Source organism: Leiobunum rupestre, chromosome 8 (genome assembly GCF_980474605.1).
Source record: "Leiobunum rupestre chromosome 8, qqLeiRupe1.1.hap1, whole genome shotgun sequence".
Classification (NCBI taxonomy): Eukaryota; Metazoa; Arthropoda; class Arachnida; order Opiliones; family Sclerosomatidae; genus Leiobunum; species Leiobunum rupestre.
Genome location: NC_143391.1, coordinates 13,708,886 through 13,732,732, shown reverse-complemented (window position 1 = coordinate 13,732,732; position 23,847 = coordinate 13,708,886). Strand labels below are relative to the sequence as shown.

The 23,847-nt window shown below is 38.5% G+C and overlaps 1 protein-coding gene across 1 annotated transcript; it reads right to left on the bottom strand.

Moving 5' to 3' along the window:
• Nucleotides 1-1,071: 1,071 nt before the first annotated feature.
• On the bottom strand, nucleotides 1,072-3,482 carry IFT57 (intraflagellar transport 57). Its single transcript, XM_090155449.1, has 11 exons — nucleotides 3,401-3,482; nucleotides 3,068-3,240; nucleotides 2,903-3,011; nucleotides 2,490-2,543; nucleotides 2,310-2,428; nucleotides 2,162-2,255; nucleotides 2,020-2,091; nucleotides 1,829-1,954; nucleotides 1,497-1,763; nucleotides 1,354-1,420; nucleotides 1,072-1,284 (listed from the first exon to the last, which is right to left on the bottom strand). The coding sequence occupies exons 2-11, from the start codon at nucleotides 3,238-3,240 to the stop codon at nucleotides 1,106-1,108; spliced, it is 1,260 nt and encodes a 419-aa protein (XP_090011575.1). The 5' UTR covers nucleotides 3,401-3,482; the 3' UTR covers nucleotides 1,072-1,105.
• Nucleotides 3,483-23,847: the final 20,365 nt, after the last annotated feature.

The following is a 23,847-nucleotide window of genomic DNA, read 5'->3' as shown; positions in this document are numbered from 1 at the left end:
GTTCCAAATTGGCATATTCCCATGTTTGTTACATTTTATTTCAAGGTATTCATTTTCTAAAGGTAGTTCTTCTTCTGGTAGATTTCTAAATGAGTTCACATTGGTTATTTGTTACACCTTTTCTCTATGGTTTTGTTGGGTCCATAGAACAGCTTATTTCTGATAAGCAGGATTGGTAACACATATCTAACGTTTTCTTTAAGGCTGAGCGAATATCCAAATAATTAACGAATAACTGTCTCGATATTCGTTTCACGCCTCTTTTGGTATTTGATTGAATATCGAATAGCATTTCTATTATTCGGTAAATATTGGTATAATATTTGGAAAATATAGACTGTTATTCCTGCCTCCCCAATTGGCCTTTGCCACAGCATAGCTGTCTATGGGGAGGGTGAAGCCAAAACCTGTTTTGGGTTGAAGAAATCTCTATGGTAGAGCTCTCACTTGACAGGCTAGAACAGTGACACCCAGTAAAATTCAAATAAAATAATCTATAGGGCAAATCTCTATAAAAGAATGTATGTCATTGGTAAATTGTCTTTCAGCACTGTCAGCAGATAGTTTGTTTTTCATTTACCTACGACGTTATTAAATAATTCAGTTCTACCGTTTAGATATTAAAATATTTCGAACATTAGACATGTTATTCGACTAATATTTGGACACATTATTCGACAATGTAGAATTTGGATTAAGCCTAACTATTCGGTATTTGGTTTGAAAACTAAATTTCGTCTCAGTATTTGTTATCAGTCTCGATAGTTTAAAAGTGCTATTCGCCCAGCCTTATTTTCTTTGCTTTGAGGTATATCCTTTAGAGTAAAGCTAGTTAGTGAATCCATGATGGCACTATATGTTGAGATATATTTTTGGGGTGCATATCCGTCCAGGATGAAATCTTTAATTGGTCTATGGTAACTAGCTACTTCCCTCCCCCTGAAAGCGGTTCATTTTAAAACTCAGATTAATAAGAGTTTTAGAACTATTATCAAAGGGTATACATATGTATGCAGAAGTTCAAAATCAAGTTTTGTATTGTAAATAACTGTTCTTAAAAGCACAACTAGCAATTATCAACTACAATTTTATTTACCAAGTTCAGTTAAAAAACTGAATCTATACTGCTAGTTGTAGGAGGAATGTTGTACGCTTTTTGTAAATTGCCTTTCTCTTTCAATTTCGCTTGAAGCAAAGTATGTAATGCAACTCCAATACGCACATCCATTTGCCCCACTTCAGTTTTCAGTCTGGACAATGCCTTTCTAATATTGACCAAAGGTGCTATGAATATGGAAAAAAAAAGATGAATTAAGTAATTTTTAACACACTTTTACAGAACTATAGTCTTACTTCCATCAGTCATGCTTGACCCTTTTTCATCCATTTCTTGTTTAATTTGATCCATTTCTTCAGTTATCTAATTTATTAAAGGTATTTTGCACATTAGTAGCTGATGTATGATATGTCACTCTGTAAAAGTCACAATTCCACACCTGAGCGAGAGTTTGCGATCTTTCAGTTACACCACCGCTAACGGACCGATATTGCTCTTTGGCTTGAGCCAACTGATCTTGGACTGATCGATATTCCGAGAGGAGTTGATCTTCTTGGTTGTTAAGGTATTTTTCTCGAGCTGAAATTTTTTCTAAAGTTCGAGACACGTCTTCATGAAGCTTATCCAACTGAACACGGGTCACCGAAAGAGATTCTCCAATGTCATTCCTATACCTTAGCATTTGTTCGACATGATTACGCCAATCCTTTTCAAATGAACAAAAATTATTGGTTTTTGTAGGGTCTAAAGCATATAGTGAAATTAAGTTACCCTGGAGTCAGAATTGATAGTGACTTTTAACTGAGGCATAACACGCTCCACTTCCAACTGCCACTCGTTAAAATCAGTCATTGCTTCTAGAATTTTTCCAGGTTTCATTGATTCCACATTAAGAAGCTATTAAATATAATGGTACCTTTTTGTATGCACTGTACTACTCAACCCATAAAATTTGTTAGAACCTTGGTACTGCTTATATTTAGTTCTTCCAAATCTAATAAAGTTGGCCCATCCTCTTCTTCATCCTCATCTTCCTTAAATTTAAAGACAGTACTAAAGAATGACATAATATTACATTAAAGTTAATTGCTTCAAAATGTGTACCGCTAGAAGTTCTTCTTCAACTTTTTCCAGCGTTATTTCCATACTATCATCTACGGTAATTTCTTCTTCTTCTTCATCATCAATGTAAATAGGTCTATAGAGACATTAATTGACGCATCTTTTTACAATAAACTGGTCTTTTAATTACTTCTTCCAATGGAAATTATTTTGCTTCAATGCTTGATCAGCTAAACGGTCGAGAACAAATATCACATGTTCTCCGTAGCCTGCTTTGAGTTTACTAGGAGGAAATTCTATTTGAACACCCTGAAATTAAGAAAATGTAAATTTAGTGATAAATTATTTTAGGTTTTATTTGAAATTTTACCATGGAACGTAAAATATCCAAAATGTTTGCAATCGTTGAATTCGGATCATCAAACTATTTTGTAAATTATTAAAAATATCATAAAAGAAAAAGTTTATTTTTTTTCAAATACTTCTTCATGCATTACACCTTATGCTAATTAACTATAGAGACATTTCAGTGCCTTTGAATTTCACAAGAACGCCAGCGCTTACTCCCATCCCTCTATTGCGAAAAACAGCAGCACCTACACATGTGCAAAGGTGTCACAATGGACAGCCATGTATAAACAATAAAAGACAACTACTAACAGGTGATACCTTTGCATATGCGCAGATATAATTACCATGGTTTTCCTGATAGTGAGACTGGAACTTTTTATGAAAACTGAAATATCCTGGTTAATTAGTTCAAGATTATGGATTTCAACCAACTTCTTGAGGTGTTTCAAAGTTCACTGAACATTTTTTGATGAGCCAAGCAGCTAAAGTTGTAAACATGTAAAACTGCTCTCCCGAGTTTGTTTGTAAGACAAAATAGTGCCTGTGATAGATTTTATTAGTATGTATATATTAAATTCCATTTAAACTTACTTTTACCTGCTTATAGGCTTGATTTTTACTTCTTTTCGAAACTCTTGGTCATAATTCAATAGTTTAAATTTATCATACAATTCCTCCATAATAAGAAAAGAGGCGTAAGAAGCTCCTGGTCCACCATCTTCCGCTGCATCATCACTCTTTCCTCTAACATTTTGAGCCTCATCACTCATCTGAATGAAATGTAGTAAATTAGAATAAGTAATTATGTAATATCACTAATTTATTTCAAATAAATTCATAGTAATATTTGAAGTTATGTACTGTCTCTGTGCTTGGAGTGTTACAAATATATAATTATTTTAAGATAAACGATGTAAAAAAATTAATTACATTGTTTATTTTTCTTAATAAATCTCCAAACTCATGATATCCCAAAAATTGTCCTTTTCTTCGTTCAAAAATGTGTGTTGTTTTGCCATGAAAACAAACGAGATTGCCTAGCAACGGTGCCAGTTGACCATTTTCTACATGAATGAACCAATCAAAACGAAAGGCGCAAAACCTTGAAATTGCATTTTCTAGGTCCTTTATTAAATCGTCTGATTTCACATAAAATAAATTTGTAAAGTTTCTGAACACCATAAAGACCTACAGCGTGGTTGACGGAGAAAGTGTTTTCCTATAAAAGTAACTTAAATTAGTTTTATTCAAATAGTATAATTTTAAATAATACGTACTTTAGACTTATGGATCTAGGCATCGAACTAGAAAATTACTTAGCTATGTCAAGTGCGTAGATTGTTAATATAATATATTAAGCGAGTAAGGGTGATATAGAGTAGTGTCAGTGCTACATCACGCAACGTCACCCATGAAAAAAATGCGCCTAAAATGGCGGCCATGGCCAAAGCTACGAGGTGATACTACTCTATACGTTGCATTACTGCAGCTCTGGAAGGGCGTTCTCCAAATTTCTGTCACATATCGTTTTTGCTCTTGTTCAATTATTTTTATTATAAATCGGCCCCACCATATGACTGTTTACATATTTTTAAAGAACTTCTACAATAGAGGGCGCTATTGACAAATAAACATAATATTCCCCTCTTTTACCCAGGAGGTGAAAGAAAGTCAGCCTTATAGCTAGACACTTTCTGTTACTGGTAATCCAACCTCGTAATAGTTGAATAATGCTGACCACACCGCCATCTATGGGCTTTCAAAATAACTCTTAGGGTCGTACTTTTCACAAACAAGGAAACCTAAAAGCTGAAACAAGGATAATGTAGATCTCCAAATCCTAGAATTGAATTCTGAGAGCTTTCTGATTGACGATTTTTTAACGAAACGCTTACCCACTTCTGGCCAGTGGCGGATACAGTGTGTCAGAATTTATAGTCCGGTGCACCTAGTAACAGAGACCATACAACCGGAGGCCTATCATCATATAGTGCCCTACGCCAGCGTCCACCTAGCCCGGACAGGTGACAAATCCAGCATGGGTAGTAGTAGCCTACTACTGATAGTCGCACCTTTGACGCAAGCCACTCAACCCAGCAGAAGGTGCAGCAATGGGTGGACCAATTCTCACTTCGCACACAGCAGTGGGATTAAGAGTGGATGCTGAATCAACTCCAGCCGACACCCTACCTACGTAGGTAAAGAGTCAAACCCTTTGGAGAGAGCTCCTAAAGGGGAACGACGAGCACACAGCAGCCCAAGTAACCCGGCACAGCTGGCACCGGAGATCCCGGTGTGGCTATAAAAGGCCGGGAAACAGGGGCCTATTCTGTAAGAAATCGAATGGGAATTCGATCTCGATACCCTATACCATGTCGAGATCGACTTCGACAATTTGCATTGATTTATGCTTATTCGAAATCTTTACCGAATACCATTCGTCGAGATCTCGAAGTTCGAAATGTAGTTTTTGATCGAAAATTGGATTTCAAATAATTACAGAATAGGCCCCCTGGACCGCCGTGCCCTCATACGGAGGCCCGCCGCCCCACAGCAGGCTACCCAATCCGCCGAGGCGGCCAGTTTGCACGGACCCTCTCCGTTAGCCTGAGCCGAAGCTCAGTATCCAGCCCAAACCTGACCGAAGTCGGAGGTGGAGATAGGACCATTGGATCAGAGCTAACATAATATAACTATCACAGGATTTTGATAACAATTTGCTTCACTCCACGCTTCTAAATCTGAGCTTACATTAAAAGAAAAAACCACTGTTGCAAAGTGAAAAGGTTTAAAATATTTGTATTTAAAAATATCAATACGACTAGTTAAAACCTTTTCACTAAGCAACAGCGGTTTTTTCTTTTAAAGTAAGTTATTTTAGCTTTCCTCAAAAATATCATTATGGCTCTTACCTGACGATTTCAAAAAACGTTCTGACTACTAACAAAACTATCTTCTCTCTTCCGCTTCGGGCGTTTTTGGGCCCCAGGTAAAAACTTTCGGGTGCTCATATTTCAATAGCTTAGTAGTCTTGAAAAAGATTGTTTGTAATATAGCTTAGTAGTCTTGAAAAAGATTGTTTGTAATATAGCTTAGTAGTATTGAAAAAGATTGTTTGTAATATAGCTTAGTAGTCTTGAAAAAGATTGTTTGTAATATAGCTTAGTAGTCTTGAAAAAGATTGTTTGTAATATAGCTTAGTAGTCTTGAAAAAGATTGTTTGTAATATAGCTTAGTAGTCTTGAAAAAGATTGTTTGTAATATAGCTTAGTAGTCTTGAAAAAGATTGTTTGTAATATAGCTTAGTAGTCTTGAAAAAGATTGTTTGTAATATAGCTTAGTAGTCTTGAAAAAGATTGTTTGTAATATAGCTTAGTAGTCTTGAAAAAGATTGTTTGTAATATAGCTTAGTAGTCTTGAAAAAGATTGTTTGTAATATAGCTTAGTAGTCTTGAAAAAGATTGTTTGTAATATAGCTTAGTAGTCTTGAAAAAGATTGTTTGTAATATAGCTTAGTAGTCTTGAAAAAGATTGTTTGTAATATAGCTTAGTAGTCTTGAAAAAGATTGTTTGTAATATAGCTTAGTAGTCTTGAAAAAGATTGTTTGTAATATAGCTTAGTAGTCTTGAAAAAGATTGTTTGTAATATAGCTTAGTAGTCTTGAAAAAGATTGTTTGTAATATAGCTTAGTAGTCTTGAAAAAGATTGTTTGTAATATAGCTTAGTAGTCTTGAAAAAGATTGTTTGTAATATAGCTTAGTAGTCTTGAAAAAGATTGTTTGTAATATAGCTTAGTAGTCTTGAAAAAGATTGTTTGTAATATAGCTTAGTAGTCTTGAAAAAGATTGTTTGTAATATAGCTTAGTAGTATTGAAAAAGATTGTTTGTAATATAGCTTAGTAGTCTTGAAAAAGATTGTTTGTAATATAGCTTAGTAGTCTTGAAAAAGATTGTTTGTAATATAGCTTAGTAGTCTTGATAAGATTGTTTGTAATATAGCTTAGTAGTCTTGAAAAAGATTGTTTGTAATATAGCTTAGTAGTCTTGAAAAAGATTGTTTGTAATATAGCTTAGTAGTCTTGAAAAAGATTGTTTGTAATATAGCTTAGTAGTCTTGATAAGATTGTTTGTAATATAGCTTAGTAGTCTTGAAAAAGATTGTTTGTAATATAGCTTAGTAGTCTTGAAAAAGATTGTTTGTAATTGAGCGGAGCGAGCGAAGCGAGCGTAGCTCCCTTAGCAACGACTGCTATGGGGAAAAAATGCTGGTCCTGTGATTGTCCGAAGCCGTCAAAATAACCTATGCGAAGCGCGCGTAAAAGGCGATAGAGTATAAACCGCCCGAAGCCTGGCGCCCGGTGAACACCCGGTGAACCTGGAAGCGCGCGCAAAAGGGGACCGCGTGTATAAAGGGAGAGAGTAGGGAGAGAGAGAAGCCAGATAGCGCGCGTATAGAGGGAACCTGGCAGCGCTAGATAGCATGTGTGTAAGGTGACAGTGCACGTAAAGTGTGTGTAAGAGGGGAGGGGATTGAAAGACTTTTTATGCATTGCGGGAGGGAGGGAGACGAGAAGAATTAAAGGCGGTTTTTTATGCATTTTTTTATTTAATTCTGTCCAAAATGAAATTCATGGTTTCCACAACTTCAATTTCAATGACTCTACTGCCTAATTTTACAACTATTTCCCCAGACATTAAAGTAACTGGAATGAAATTGGCCATTTCGTTGAATTCATCGTCGCTGTCGAACGCTGGGTTTTCCAAAAGGTTTCTCCTTTGGAAATAATGAATTATTATTATTATTTGGCGATGTATAAAATATGTTTGCTCAATTTAATAACTATTTCTTGTATGCTCTTATTTCACGTCTCGCTCGCTCCGCTCAAGTCTGTGTCAAAAATACCCTTTGGGGTTTTGTGACGTCCTAGTATAGCTTAGTAGTCTTGAAAAAGGAAATGCGTGACTTTTGACGGGTTGCGTTATTCTTGTGTTTGGTGCTGTATTTGTTGCTCCTCGGTGTAACACAGTAGCCGCGTTCACACTAGCCACTTTGGAACCGTTTTAAAACGGTTTCGAAGGATCAAATTTATTGTAAAATTATGCTATCGAATGTTTATCGTATGGCTATTAATACATTTGACACCGAAAATGTTCAATTTTATCTTTCGAAACCATTTTAAAACGGTTCCAAAGTGTCTAGTTAGAACACGGCTAGTGTGTTATAGCTTATCACTGACACCAAGGCAAACAAACAGGTGTAAGGTGCACTTTTCTGCCTAGCGTGAAGTATTTCCCCTTCCTGGCGTCACCGTCTCTTATCAGTCGATTCAAAAGATCACGTTTTTTAAGGGGAAAATCTGGAATTAAGGGAATTCTTTCTACCCCTCTTGAAATAGGAGAAGAAAGCTGCTTTCTAAATAAGCATTTTTAGAAGGCCCAAATGTAAAATTTTACGAACTGAAAGTTTATTTCGATTTTGGAAGCCCAATCATAGGTACCTTTTTAAAAATAGGCCGACACTTTTACAACGTAGGCAAGTGCCTCCTTGTGCTTTCCATTTTACCGCTGGGTAGTCTTGGCCGCATGGTCTACGCCTCGTCTCTACGTACGTGGGTCGAGTCGCCGATCGTGTTGCAAACTGACGATCTCTCTTTCGATACTGTCGGAAATCTGCCTTGACCAGGGCGGTGACCCTTTTAGCACCGCCCTTCATTCTAGTTTCGTTTCCGCAGATCGCTGTAGCGTCCGAGACCTCATAGATCCTCTTTCCAACGCGTGGTTTCGCCTAGGAGAAGCCATTCCAATGTCGCATCCTTCTCGTTTTATCATTCACGGCTATAAGGCGATAGTTGACGCCCAAGTAAAGACTTTCCCGAATCTCTTCAACGCAAATGGCTGCATTCATGCCACTAACAACCCATCCTCCATTTTGAAGTTTAACCAAAGGACTTCTACTTATTTCGGGATAAAATCTTTAAAGCTTACGGATTTTACACTGACCCGGACTATTTATCAACTCCTAGTTCACCACGACTTTAATCCTCCCAAACCTTTTGCCCCTATAAATATCGCGAATGGCCTCTACGGTCGGAGAGTCTCTCTAACGTGGATGGTTTCGCGGGTCTCCAGTCTAACAACGGGCATGGAAAACGCCATTCAGTGGCGCCTTTTCCATGAGGCTCTTCCATCTCCATCTAGGCTCTTTCACTTCCTGGACGGTTGTGACACCCCGTCGTGCCATTTCTGCCCGGCCATCGGTGACTTCAGCCATTTGTACACTCTAAGAAATTGGGGTGTTGATTCAAACCGTTTTAACACTATTTGTACACTTTTTCATGAGTCGAAATTTGACACTGCTAGGGGCGTTTTATTACACAAATCAAACCCCGTATTAACACCTTCAAGATTTTTGTCTTAAAAATACGGTGTAAAAAATGAGATTTAAAATTCCTTTTCCACACTATTTAAACACTTTTTTTATCATTCTTTGTTTGTGACACAAAATATTTCCAATAACCGTGTAATAACACTCCTTTAAATTGTCATTTTGCAACTTGTAAGCTTTAAATCACACCTTTAAAGGTGTTAATACACCCATTTCAAGAGTAAAATCACACCCGTGAAGGAGTTAAAAGTAACCTTTAGAGGTGTAAATAAGCCATTTTAAAGGATAAAAACACACTATTAAAGGTGTAAATTCACACTTTAAAAGATAAAAATTGTACCTGATGAGAGTTGAATCACACCTCAAGAGGTGTAAATAGGTTCGTATAAAGAGTAAAATCACACTTTTAAAGGTGTAAAATCAGACTTTTAAAGGTGTAAAATCAGACTTTTAAAGGTGTAAAATCATACCTTTAAAGGTGTAAAATCAGACCTTTAAATGTGTAAAATCAGACTTTTAAAGGTGTAAAATCAGACTTTCAAAGGTGTAAAAGATAAATAACACCTATAAAGTTGTTAAAATGCCTTTTTGAAAGGTACATTCCACCTACAAGAGCTCAATAACAATTTTAATGGTCATTTTTGTAGTGTTCTAAAAACCTTTTCTTAGTTAAAAAACCATAGAAAAAAGTGTTGCAGTTTACAGCACGACAAACCGGGCGCAGCGGTAAAATTATGCAGACAATTTACAAAACGTTAAGTATAACTAAAGCAACGCCCCAACGAACATGCTTTGCCTACAACGTAATTTTTACTGCGACAAAGAGCAATAATGCCCGGGTGTTTTACACCGAAACCCAAGCGTGACAAAAAGTATTCGTATCTGCTAAAAAACAGAATGACAGAGAGATAAAATATTCATAAAAAACTACTGATTATTGATAGCTTAAGAACAAAAAATGCCTTCATCTCATTTTTCTTAAGTGATCACCCTCGATGAAAATATTACTTAAGGCGTAATGGCTGATCGTCTCGGTCCAGGTCTGTTGTATAGAATTCACGGATGTTGATACGCTTTGCGCGATGGTGAAATTCGAGGTTATGGATCGTTTCATTGGCCCAGGCGTTGTAGATTTAATATTGTTATTTAACTATTAAAAATGGCGTATTAACACTTTTAAAGGTGTGATTTAACTCTTTAAAATGGCTTATTAAAATTTTTAAAGGTGTGATTTCACTCTTAATAAAGGGCTTGTTAACACTTTTAAAGGTGTGATTTAACTCTAACAAAAGGGCGTATTAACACTTTTAAAGGTGTGATTTAACTCTTAATAAAGGGTTTATTAACACTTTTAAAGGTGTGATTTAACTCTAACAAAAGGGCGTATTAACACTTTTAAAGGTGTGATTTAACTCTTAATAAAGGGTTTATTAACACTTTTAAAGGTGTGATTTAACTCTAACAAAAGTGCGTATTAACTATTAAGGTGTGATTTAACTCTAACAAAAGTGCGTATTAACTATTAAGGTGTGATTTAACTCTAACAAAAGGGCGTATTAACACTTTTAAAGGTGTGATTTAACTCTTAATAAAAGTTTTATTAACACTTTTAAAGGTGTGATTTAACTCTTAATAAAGGTTTTATTAACACTTTTAAAGGTGTGATTTAACTCTAACAAAAGTGCGTATTAACTATTAAGGTGTGATTTAACTCTAACATAAGGGCGTATTAACACTTTTAAAGGTGTAATTTCACTCTAACAATAGGGCGTATTAACACTTTTAAAGGTGTAATTTCACTCTAACAAAAGGGCGTATTAACACTTTTAAAGGTGTGATTTCACTCTAAATAAAGGGCGTATTAACGCTTAAAAGATGCGTCATAACTGATTAAAATTGCGTTTACATGTTATTGGATTTATTGTTTCACGAACTGTGGAGAGTGCTTAAAACCGGTTTAATTGTTTGGTTAAGGTGTTGAATCTGGGTTGGACTTATCAAATTGAGTGTAAATGGTGTTAGAACGGTGGGAAATGAATCCCAATTTCTTGGAATGTTTATCTTATTTAAACATTTGTATAGTGTTGTCACACTATTTTTACAACTTTAAAACGTTGCTCCGTTTTGGAAGCGTTAAAACGGTGTGAACGAGGTATAACACTTTCTTAACACCTTCTAAACACCCCTATTTCTTAGAGTGTACTGTACCTAACTTGCCCCATTGTTGAAGGTATCATAGAAATGACACTTTCATGGGTCAGGGAACTTTCTGGCCACCTGCATACGCCCAATGACTTCTGGTTTCTAATTCAACATAGATATCATGATTTTTGCAACATGATTTTTATTATAACTAAGCGTCTCCTACTAGAGTATTTTTATTCCCTTTCTAAAGAAAATGTAACTGTAAATTTTGAAAAAAAATTCCCCCAATACCACAAGCGGCCTTCTATTCAATAAAATTAAGCGTATTGTGATATCTCGTCTCACAGTCTTTCGTGAGGGGAAATTGTTAATTAACCGTTGATCTCCGTTTGCAATCGTGACGCCACGTCTGTTAAACGCTTCTTTACGATTGTCGTAAATTTTATAAAATATCGTCTGAAACTAGCCTCCCCGCGTGCTGTGACGTCACGATTGCGTTTATCAACAAAATAAGCGGCTCTTCCAGCCGCTTATTTCGTTGACTCTCCGTTTGCAAACGTGACGTCAATCCCGGAAGTGGAAAAAGTCGTACAGTAGCGAATGCGCATTCAACGGTCCAACCGTTTGCTGTTACTGAACGCGGCCCAGGATATGTTGTCCCCCCCCCCCGACAAAAATTGCCCCCTCAGTCATTGATGGGAGTTCAGTTCAGTAAATTCCAGTTCTAAATCCATCGATGTGACTTTCATTAATGTATGTCAACAAGCTGGCAAACATGTTTCCCGAAAAATCCATAAAAACCCAAGACTACAGACTACTGTTACATGTCCCTTTCTAGAGTATACTGGTTTAAGGAGTTTTAGCCCGAGTTCTTCGGTTTCCCCTTCCATAAAAACTTGTAGAGGTTAACGGTAGGGACAGATTAAACTGAAACCAATCGTGACGTCACAAGGTGACGAAGCCAAAATCGTTTGACAACTGTTACGGTTTCTCTGACACCCAGAATGTATTGATTTTCTACATTGGGGCACGGCCATGTTGAGACGATGTTTAGCTTTTGTAGCCTTTGCACGCCTCGGTAGGACGTATCGGGTCTCGGGAAGCTCCTTTAAGGAGGAAGGAGCCAAATCATGTAAGGACTACATCAATAAATTATGGCCCGGGTGCTCGCTCAACTTTCACTATTGGGGTTGGCGAGTTAACATAAGGAAATTATAATATATGGTCAGTTTGATGTCTAGGGGATTTCATTTAAATTAAATTAGCTTAATAGATACTAGTGAAGACTCGGATTGAGGTTTGCCATGACAATGTTTAATAAACAATTAATCATAGATAAAGTAAAACAGTTGATAATCGATTAAATCAAATTGAACACTTTTAGAAACACATACGCACACAAGTGGGGGGGGGGGGGGGGCGAGCAGTAGCTGCGCAGCTTTATAGGGAACTTAATAATATTAACATCATTAGTCTTATTTACATGTTTACATACATGAAAGCTAGATTACGTTAGTCCTGGTGGCGCTCATCAGGATGGCGTTGAGTTCCATCAGAGATTGGTGTCGTGACGGTGGCGCGAGAAATGGATACGTGGCCACGTTGGCTACGGATCCGAAGCCGTTTCTTTTCTCGGGATAACTTCTCGGAAAAGCACGCACTCCGCGTCTTCGGGACAAGTTGCGCGCGAACCGCGGTGTCTTAACACCCGTCTTCTATTTTATTATCTCCACTCTCCTCGGTCGCACTTGTAAGACCACTTTTAAAAAAGTTTGAGTCCAGTTTAAATATGAGTGGGGTCACGTGGTCTCGTGGAATTGCATCCTTTTTGGACCAATCAAGACCCGTGCCCTGGGAATCCCGGGACGAATCCCTACCCACGAAGTTATTTTGGGGATCGTCACCAAGGTCCGGCATCTTCAAAAGGATAAATCACCACCACCCGCATTTCGCGCAATCGTTCACTTTCAAAGTTGGTTTGGCGAAAGACGCCAGCTGTCCACCATAAAATGAAACACTTTCCACCCATTCGGGGTGACCACCATAAAATAAAACACTTTTCACCCATTACGGGTGAGCGTAAAATCCAAAAATAGTAATACAACAAGATTGGTAACGCGTACACAAATAAATATAAGAAATAAACATCTGTTGGCAAAGTCGGCAAACCTCAATACTTTCTTTGTCAATTCGACAGGGGTTATAAAACTAAAAGGGGCTTCTTCTGCAGTCCCACAGAGAAGGAAAGCGAGTTGGATAATTGGGCAACGACATACAGATGAAATGAAGGAAGGCTCGGTGGAAATGGAGGAGATCTGGCCAGTTACAACCCCCATTCCCTTTTCTGGTTATCAAGCACCATCTTGGTGTGCTTGTAAAACTAGAGCCATAAAAGAGGGGTTAAAAGCTCGGGCGTCCAGCGCACGAGTGACCCCTAGCTAAAAGCTCTTTGGGAGAGAGCGTAGGAACAAATAGGTCATAAAATAGCAAAAGTATTTTCTCATTATCAAAATTATCTTGAGATTTAAAATAATCGAAAATTTAACGTTACACGTTGTCTCCAATCCCAGCGCGTGCTCAAAGAGTAAGATCCTTTTGCCCAAAAAATCAAATCGGTACGATATCTCATTGGTTCCGAGGCGATTGAAGCGGACGCCGGTTAGGTAACGTTTTTCCTCCCCCCTCTCATAATTGGTAGGTGTTTTCATAAAATCCCCATCAAAGAACTGCTTAGGAGGTGGTATACTCTAGGAAGGGACATGTAACGGTATGTAGTCTTTGGTTTTTATTGATTTTTCGGGAAACATGTTTGCCAGCTGGTTGACGTACATTCATGCGAGTCGCGCCGATGGTTTTAGAACTGGAACGTACTGAACTGAACTGCCATCAAAGACTGAGGGGGCAATTTTTGACGGAGGGGGGGGGGGGAAACAACATAGCCGGATTTTATGAAATAACTTATAAGAAAGTTGTTGGACGTAAATATAAAAGAGTAACAAACCATTCCGGTTCATCTCAGCATCTGCCCTTGGATTAATTATAAATGTAAGCTTACCTTTACTGTTACACTCGACCTTCGTCAAGGACAAAAATTGCAGAAGGATCAAGTTGTCACGAAAACTATGGAACCAGCGTTACTTCCCTCCTCCCCCCCCCCCCCGACTCTCGGCGCATGTTCAAAGCGTACACGAGCAAAGTTTGTAAATTTGAAAAAACACGCCGATTCGTTTTGTCACACCGAAACGCGTCAAACTGCTAGCGGGCGCCTAGCGCTTATCGGAAGTGTGAAAATAAACAAAACCGGTGAATATCAAGTAAGCCCTTGGACGAATGAATATAGGGACTTTTCGGTGCCGCAGAATTTCTTTAGCAGGTGCGAAACCGTCTTCTTCCTATCCTTCTATTTGGAAAATATGCGTATCAGTGACAGCACAAGTGCGAAGGTACGGCAATTAAGGAGCAGCCAAGTATAAAAATCTGTAGACGCAAACGATGTTTTAAAACTGGCCGCTCCTTGTGATAACTTCGCACATGCGCAGAGTGAGTTACGCATTTTTTAGTGGGGAGAGGGACGATAATTAAAATTTAGATTATGAGAAGTATTTTTGCGTTTTAGGGAAGCCGAAACGACTCTGTATTAATTAGTCTAAGGTCTGCCTATGGCCGGGATTGTTTAAAGGGAAACTAAATTACTAAACATTTATGTCGGAAATGGCGGGGAAGGATGCAACGCTCAACGCGGATTCACCGTTGAGTAAAAGTTGAGTCGGGTTTCTTACTGTACGCTTTTTTTGCGTTTCCGGTTTCAACGTATCGTTGGTCATTTGGCTAACGGTTGCCCAACAAAGTAATCGTTGCTCAACGGTATATTGACATCACCCCAAGCGAAGAATTGCACCAACAATAAATTAAAAGGCTTTAAAAACATTAATTCTTTAATATTTGTATGGTTTTACGTGAAAAAGTGTAACGAAATTACGAGAAAACCAATAGGCGAAACTATAAAGCGATGGGGTGTGCGAGTACTCGAACATCATCGAGTACCCGAATTCGACCTCGAATAAGTAAATGGAGAATACTCGTCGATTACGAGTACCAAAAAATTGCAAATTCGGGTACCCGATTACTCGAATAAACGGCTCTCTAAACTCGTCGAGTATTTGTTTCTTTCTGTCCTCGTTGCTTCAAAGTTCAAAGAGGGGTTTTTACAACTTTTTTTGGGGGGGGGGGGGGCAAAGTTGTAGAAACTGTGGTCGATTTTAATTAAAGGGATAGTTACTTTAAATTTAATTTGATAATTTCTTGAATAAAACCAGCTCCTAATAAAGTACTCAATAACCCGACTCGTTAAAAATATTACTCAAGTTTTTTTTATGAATGAGATAATGTTCATAAAGGCATCGTTTTCAAATTTTACCTGGTGTTCAGCTGCAAATGTTTTTCTCTCAATATGCTAGGACAACATGGCAATATATTATGAATACCTTGAATGACTGTATAGGTTTCTAAATCACTTGGTTCAAAACAATTTTTGCAATTCATATCATGTACATGAAGTATATGACTGGCAAAAAATCTGTTTCCTTTTGAAACATTAGTTTCCACACCTTTTGATCCGCGAAAATGATCGCCAAGCCTACTGGTGAATATAACAAATTCGAGATTTAGCGCCGTTAATTCTTCATTCGACACGATAGGTTGGCCGGTCGGCGATCGCCGAGCGCCCCCGGCTCAAGGGGGCCCCAAATAGCTTATAATAAATTTTTCCCAAAGGTCCTTTAAACGCATTTCAAATTAATGTGCACGTAGAATCTAGTACACTTTAAACGTTATTTGTTATCCTATAAATAACCATTTAGATTTTTATCCATACCCCACATCGGCCGGTCCTCTAGCCGAGGGGCCCCAAAGCAGCCAGTCCGGGCCTGACGATAGGCCTTGGGTTTATTTCATTAGCATTACTACAAACTAAGGCTTTAAACCAATTCCTTTTGGAATTCTTCCATTTATCTATTAAATCTAATAAATGAATTATTTTTTTCTTAAAGGCCTAGGATTTCTTCTGCCTGTTTTCCTTTAAGTTTACTTACCGCTGCGCAAATATCCTGGTGGTAGGCCAACGTGTTCTGCGGTTGGCCTACCACCAGGATATTTGCGCGGCGGGAAGAAAACTTAAATGAAAACAGGCAGAAGAAATCCTAGGCCTTTACCTTACTACTTTCTTTACTTTTATTTAGATTTTGAATTCTTGAAGATATTTCTATGCACGCTGACAAATTACTTGCCATTGTAACAAAACAAAGGCTTTATGTCAAAGATTTTTTTGTTTTGCTTTTTGTTGTATTTTTGAGCGCGGTGCTATTCCCACATATTTACTCTACAGCGCCACATTCCGTCGGCGGAATTTAAGAGAAATATAAAAAACAAAAAAACGGCCCGGTTTTTTTCCAACCCCTGTTCCCTGTGATCGATTCCTTTAATCAAGTACGCGATTACTCGACTCGACTTCAATATTACTCGACTCGAATACTCGATGAAAAAAATTTGATACTCGATAACCGACTCGATTTCCTAAAACCACTAATCGCACAGTCCTAGTAATGAAAATATGGGACTCATGTGCCTAATTAACGTCGTTAGCTCGTGAATAGGTCTTTCTATAAAATGCGGTGATTATGTTAGCTTCGTCGCGCGCATATTTTTTCTTTCAGGACACGTGCGAAAATGCGCGTAGATTAGCGATCTCATCCACGTGGTTTTTCTTTCCCATTTTAAAAGATTGGGCAAGACCAAAAGTACTTTATAGTTTCGCTTATTGAGAAAATTTTCCACATTTTATCTACATATTCGTATACCTTTGAATTTTAGTTGAGCCTTTGCTCATACGGAGGCTCGAGAATAGGCTCTATTTCAACAACCTAAAAAAGCGTTCAGCACTAACTACCTAAAAAGAAATTTTTACCAAAAGCGGCCCTTTTAACAACAAACTAGTGGAATAACAACGATTCTAATCACTAATTGTCATGCATTCGGTGAACAAGCAATTTAATCAATCAGTTCGACGCCATTACTTTCCTTAACGTTGTAACGTCATGCTACAAATGGAAATGCTTTCGATCCATCGAGCAGCGCAAAGTCCTACCGGAAATCATTCAGTAAGAAACCGCTTGATAGATTTGAAAATGTTGCATTTGTTGCAGGCTACTGAACGCAGCCAGTATTTACAGGGCGTAAACAATGGACACAGTTTGTAAAGGGGGGGGGCTCAGAAAAAAATCAAATATTTAAAGATAGTGGGCGCATCCATCGTAGCCGCTTGAATTCTGAATCTTGGTACGAAATCCCAATTTTGAAATTCAAATCGACAAAAAAGTTTAGTTCTGATTTAAAATAAACATAATTTGGCTACTGAGGGTTAAGGGTTGGATATTGGCTATCAATTGACGTCACATGAACCATTTAACTAAAAACCTGTCGAGAGTTATGCCCCAAACGACGTTGGCGGTGGCGGCTACGGCGGCTACATAGCAAATGAAAACAGTACACCCAAATCCCTTGGGGATTGTGAGTAAAACACCTGGTGTAATAATAACATCAGTAGTAGGGTTCTGCTACCCATGCTGGATTTGTCACCTGTCCGGGCTATTGGGACGCTGGCGTAGGGCACTATGATGATAGGCCTCCGGTGGTATGGTCTTTGTTACTAGGTACACCGGGCCAGCGTGGGAAATAAGGCAGTGGCAGTGGGCAAATGACCAGTTTAAAAATTGCCCGGACCAGTTTATTAATTAAATCGGAGGTGGGTTAGTGGTCCACTGGACCACTTTATTAATTCGAGGCGTATTAATTTTTTAAATGATTCAGCTTGAATATTTTGCAGTTGGTAGGTCTAAATGTTATATTATAAGTCTTTGGATTTGAAGGTCTGTGTAACGGCGGCTGTGGAATGTTTGTTTACTGTGCGAGTATTGGTTTAGGCAATCGAGCCGGGTATCGAGTACGAAATGTTTTTCATCGAGTATTCGAGTCGAGTAATATTGAAGTCGAGTCGAGTAATCGAGTATTTGATTAAGGGGAAACTTTCTCTTATTCAAGTCAAGTAATTAAGAAAAAACCCCGAGTAATATTTTTAACGAGTAGGGTTATCGAGTATACTTGGTTAGGAGCTGGTTTTATTCGAGTAATTAGGAAATTAAATTTAAAATGAGTATAAACTAGCTTTCAATGCTGAAAAATATTCCATTAATTTAAATGAACCACAGTTTCCAGAACTTTAGTAACATTATAGTGACTAGTGGGATATAAAAAGACTAGTATACTAGGCTACTAGCCTATTTATAGTAATTAATAGTAAAATAACCATACAATATACATTTTTTTAATTATTAATGTACCATCTGTCCGTATATTGCTTAGGAAGTTAAGACTCTAAGAAAAACCGCGCAGGTGCACTATGCCATTCAAAGCATTTGTTGTTTGTACGCCTTGTAGGTACCGTTTATTATTTCCACCCCAAAAAGTGGCAAAAACCCGTCTTGGAACTTACAGCAGCTTATTCGAGTAATCAGGTACCCGACTATTCGATTTTTTGGTACCCGATAATCGACGAGTGTTTTCCAATTACTTATTCCAAAAGTAAATAGGGGGAGAAAGTCTATCACTGCCTTCAGATTTTACCTTCCACCATGCTTGACACCCTTTTTAAAGAGCTAGTGATCACGTGATATTTATAATGCGAAGTAGTGCATTTGTGGTATTCCGGTCCGCACTCAAGATGAAAATTTTGAATTTTATTCCCTGGTAACCATGTCACCGCCTCGCGATTTCAAGTAGTCTCTCTGTCAAATACTGACCATTATTTCCTTCGATAAAATGCCGAGTAATCGATGATGTTCGAGTACTTGCACAGCCCTAGAATCTAGGAGGATGTAAATTATGGAGAGGAAATTAAGGGGTAGAGGGGGTAGGCAAGCTTGGCAACGTTAAACCATTGAACTTAATACAATATAGATATCTAGCGGAAATAGTTTGAACTTAAGAAAATATTTGTAGGCACGCCACGTGTTTTTATAGTTTTCACAATGAAACAAGGAAAAACGTTCAATTTAATTTTCCAAGAACACAACTATACTGTTTCTCCAAAAGTAAAAAAGAGACAAATAATGGTAAATATATATTGTTGTAATTAGAGATTACAATATTTTGCTACTAAAACCAAACATTCAGCTTCATCCACTAATCAGTTTCCACTACAACTCAACCAAAGAAAAACCCGTTACTACTTCTTATTTAGAACGTCTAGCGGACGAAATTATATATACACTCATATTATCATATATGTTAATCTAGTAACACTGCCTGCCGTAAGATGGCACTACAGGCTTAGGTTATTTATTTTTTTCTCTAGCTACGTTACCGTAAGTGCGACGGGGATTCCGTATTGGGGTAATACAGTTTTCCATTCCGGGATAAAGGTCATTCACATTCCTAGCTAGAATTAACCCTATTAAAAACGGCTGAAAGTTAAAACACGCTATTCTAATGTAGCAGACGATGTACACTGGTCACGGTCCAGTTTATTTATTCTAGGCCAGGGGGTCACTGGTCACCTGTCCACTTTCAAAAAAATCCTTATTTCCCACCCTGCACCGGGCTATAAATTCTGACACACTGGTGTAATAACACACGTTATAAATACAATAGAGTGTTGTCGTCTGAAACCCCGCGACGTCACCATTGTAATTTGCCTATTGATAAAAAACGGTAACTGTCATGGCGGCCACTATTAACACTACAGCTGTGACGTTACAAGTTTTCAAAATCGTACCAGACGACAACACACTATAGAGCGCGTCCACTCCATGTCTGACTTTCCTAACAGGGAAAAGGTGGTAGAGTACGCATTTTCTGATTTTGTAAATGTACAAGGTGAAAGAAACGAAATCTTTAAATTTTATCTGTTAATTGAAATCTTGAGGTCAAAGATTACCGTGGTAAGTTAATGGGAATGTATGAAAACATAAAATCGATTGGAATAAACTAACGAACGTTTTGAATTTTTATTTAAAAAGAAAACCCATGGCATGTCTTTAAAGGGAGTATGAACTTCCATATTTATGGAGAATCAACGAATTTCACACCAAGTTAAACGGAAGCTAATGGTAATTTTCGTTAGTTACGTTTAAAAACCAGTCGTAGCGCGTGTTACCAGATGATTTTCCAAGTTAGTTCATACTCCTTTTAAGAATACTTTCGATTAAATACACAAGTACTCCGCTTCGAATCGGTTGTGGAATCGCTTTCTTCCTAGTAAGTAAAGATTCAAGGACAGATTTAACCTTCATTTGTATTCTCAAATTCGTTCAGATCAATTTTTTTATTAACCCTTTAGTTAAAAAACTTGTTTAGGTTAACGGTAATAGTTAGTGTAAGCCGCAGCGGTTCCCAAAAGGTGTTCCGCGGAACCCTGGATAATTGTATGGGGGTGGTTTTATTTTATTAATTGGGTGGTCGCTCATAGCGTCGTAGGCATACGTCATAACTAAGCCCCGCCTTGAAACGGCCGTCATGATATTAATAGCTCTTAATATAACATACCAGAGGTCACGTGATTACGTTAGATTCATCGTGCAGTTAAAGTTAAAGAGCGCGCGCATATTTATGTTCCTCTACACGGAAATATTAGGAAGCACGCGCTCCAAAAATAACACTTTTTATACATGTATGCTCAATATGGGGCTTGGTTGGGGATTTTATGGAAGCACCAATTCCTTGGCCTAGTTTGTTTATTTGAAAAATGTTCCCTTTTACGCGCGTTTTCCCCCATCAAGGATCCCTCCCACGATTACCTCCACAGGCAGTCGCCATAGACGTACTGCACGTAGCTCTACAGTAAAAAATGTCTTTCCCCCAAAACCCGTTCTCTGGCTTGCAGTACGGTAATGGCAACTCACATGAAATACGCGCATAAAAGAATCTATACAAAACCTTTAGTATTCATTTATTTAATTTAAATTTACCAGTGGCGTAGACAGAAATTCGTCAAGGGGGGGTCGAAGTACGTGAATGTTAAGGGGTGGAAATTTAGTACAGTCAAAGGTACCCGGACACCCCCCCTTGTCTACGCCACTGAAAATTACCGTCGCTAACCCAACCGTAGGCGTTACGCGAGTACCCGGTCATTTCATTATTTGTGTGGCTAGGAGGCTTATGGTTTTTGGTTTTTGGTTGACCCGTAAGATCATTTATATATAAAAGTCCCCCCCTTTATTACACATTATAAAAATTAATTATAATTGACCTTTGGTGTCAAGCTTAAGATACATGTATATCGATACTGGTATTGCCTAATAAATTTGTTTTCTATAAAATATATGACGCTTTAGTCTCTCCGAAACTTTAAATAACTTTCATTTTTCATTTTCAAAGTCAATGTTTTTCAAGTGTATAGGCTCTTATTTGAAACTAGCCCCAGTACGCCCCCCAACCCCTTTTTCCCATGGGATAATTTCCGTGCCACCCTTTTCCCCATAGTCGAACCATCGCAGTAAGGCACCCTCCCCCTTTTACCCATGAAAGAATTTCCGTGGCACCCTCTTCCTCATAGTCGAACCACCGCAGTAAGGCCCCCTCCCTTTTTCCATGCGATAATTTCCATGGAACCCTTAACCCCATAGTCGACCTCCCCCCGTAAGGCCCCCTCCCCCTTTTCCCATGCGATAATTTCCATGGTACCCTTTTCCCCAAAGTAGAACCACCCCAGTAAGGCCCTTCCTTCCCCTTTTCCACATGTGATAATTACCGTGGTACCATTTTCCCCATAGTAGAGCCACCCCAGTAAGTCCCTTCCTCCCCCTTTTGCCCATGTGATAATTACCGCGGTACCCTCTCCCCCTTTTCTCCATGCGAGAATTTCCGTAGTACTCCCCTCCCCCTTTCCAATGCGAGAATTTCCGTGGTACCCTTTTCCCCGCCAAAATAACTCAAAATCGCAGTCGTATCAAACCCCTCTGTACCCCTTTAAACCCCCTGTATCCAATGGCTAATGCATAAAGGCCACGGGATTAACGCACGCCGAGAGCGCCACGGGACTCTGAAATCGGAACCACCCCGAAACCCCCCGCCCCTCCCCGTTTCCGAAACTCACAGGCCTTCTGAAACTACCCCACCCCCTCCGAAATTCGCCGCGGAAAGACAGAAAATTTCGGGTGTATTGCGGGTTGGGACAATAACGGCCCAACTCTCAGGGGCGACAGATTTTGAGAAAACAGAAGATAGTCGAACCACGTCAGTAACGAAGCCAAAGGCAATCTCGGTTTCCCTCTGTTCCGCGGGTCGCTTTTTCATCGCCAGCCCACCTTCGCCTTCCTTACTGACTAACCAAAAGCTCAAAATAGATAGTCGAACCACCTCAGTAACGAAGCCAAAGGCAGTCTCGCTTTCCCTCTATTCCACGGGTCGCTTTTTCCTCGCCGGCCCGCCTTCGCCTTCCTTACTGACTAACCAAAAGCTCGAACGACGACGACAACGACGAAGTGGTTTTTATAATATAGATACGTCATAGAAATCGTTTATTCGTTTGCAGCTTTAGATTCGGCACTTTATTTTGCTGATGTGGTGGGCATTTTTTAAATATAATCTCAGCTCGGAGCCTCAGTAACCTGCCATAAGTCACATAATAACAATAAGTATGACATTTCCTATTGCTTTAATGCTAATTTTATAAACGAACCTTTTTTCGGCACTGATACTAGCGACTTACCGTTTTAGATGACTACTTTTTGAAAAGCATTTAAGCCTAGTATCGGAGAGCACGTTCTGGAGTTGCGAGGGGCTTTGGCTTTGTTTTGAAGCCTGCGTGCGAATCATGCGTGATAAAAAAAACATGAGCTCGGGGCGCCGATAATTTTTTTTTAAATTTTTATCATTTTAGCCTAATATTCCGCCTATCTATCGTAAACCGGCTATTTCAGCTTAGCGCATATTTTAGACACTAGAGGGCTCTGTGCTGAGAAAACATCTTGATTACGCAATAACTATGAAAATCAGTTTGGTTGTAATTGTCATACTTATCGTTATTATGTTACTTATGATATTGCGCTCTTCTTAAGATCATGTCTCTCTCTCTAAGGCACTCGGATAAAACGAGTTTCCTGTTTACTCATTTCGTTTCTTTTCAAAGTGTCTGCTCTCTCACCCTTTAAGAATTTAAATGAATGCAGTTAAAGCTCTCACGTGCATAATATTAAAGATTCCGCTCGTCTCACCTAAGAGCTCACCGAACATAAAAAAAACTAGTCCAAGAGTAAAAATGACAGCTTCGCTCCTCTCTCTTCTATGACAAAGTGAAGCGCTCATCTTTAAGTTCCGCTTATCGTCTCCTGTCTTCTGCTAATTTAACCAAGCTGAAATTTAGGTTATCGACCGTCATTAATAGCCAAATATAGAAGCAGCTCTTCTCCTCTCAATAATTTGAAAGTTACCGCTTATTTTACTCCAATCGCTCCGACGTTCTCTAAAACGAGCGGAGCGCGCCCATCCTTGTTACAGAGAAAAAAATTGGAAGAAGTCGTATTGTTTTTCGATGGTTTTAGAAAACGTTAACCTGGCGCCATCTAACGAGAACGACCGTTTCGAAAAATGACTCAAATTTGTCACAAATGCTAATAAAAATCGCGAAGCCGTGGGGACAGGGTCATGATGGAGGTCCTAAGGGGATATAAACAAAATCCTAACAAACATTCAAAATATTCGGTCATTTTTTACCCGTGCAACGTTACGAAGGTAACCATAATCCTGAAAACCAAATTGATACTGTTAAATAAAAAATTTTAAAAACGTTTTTTA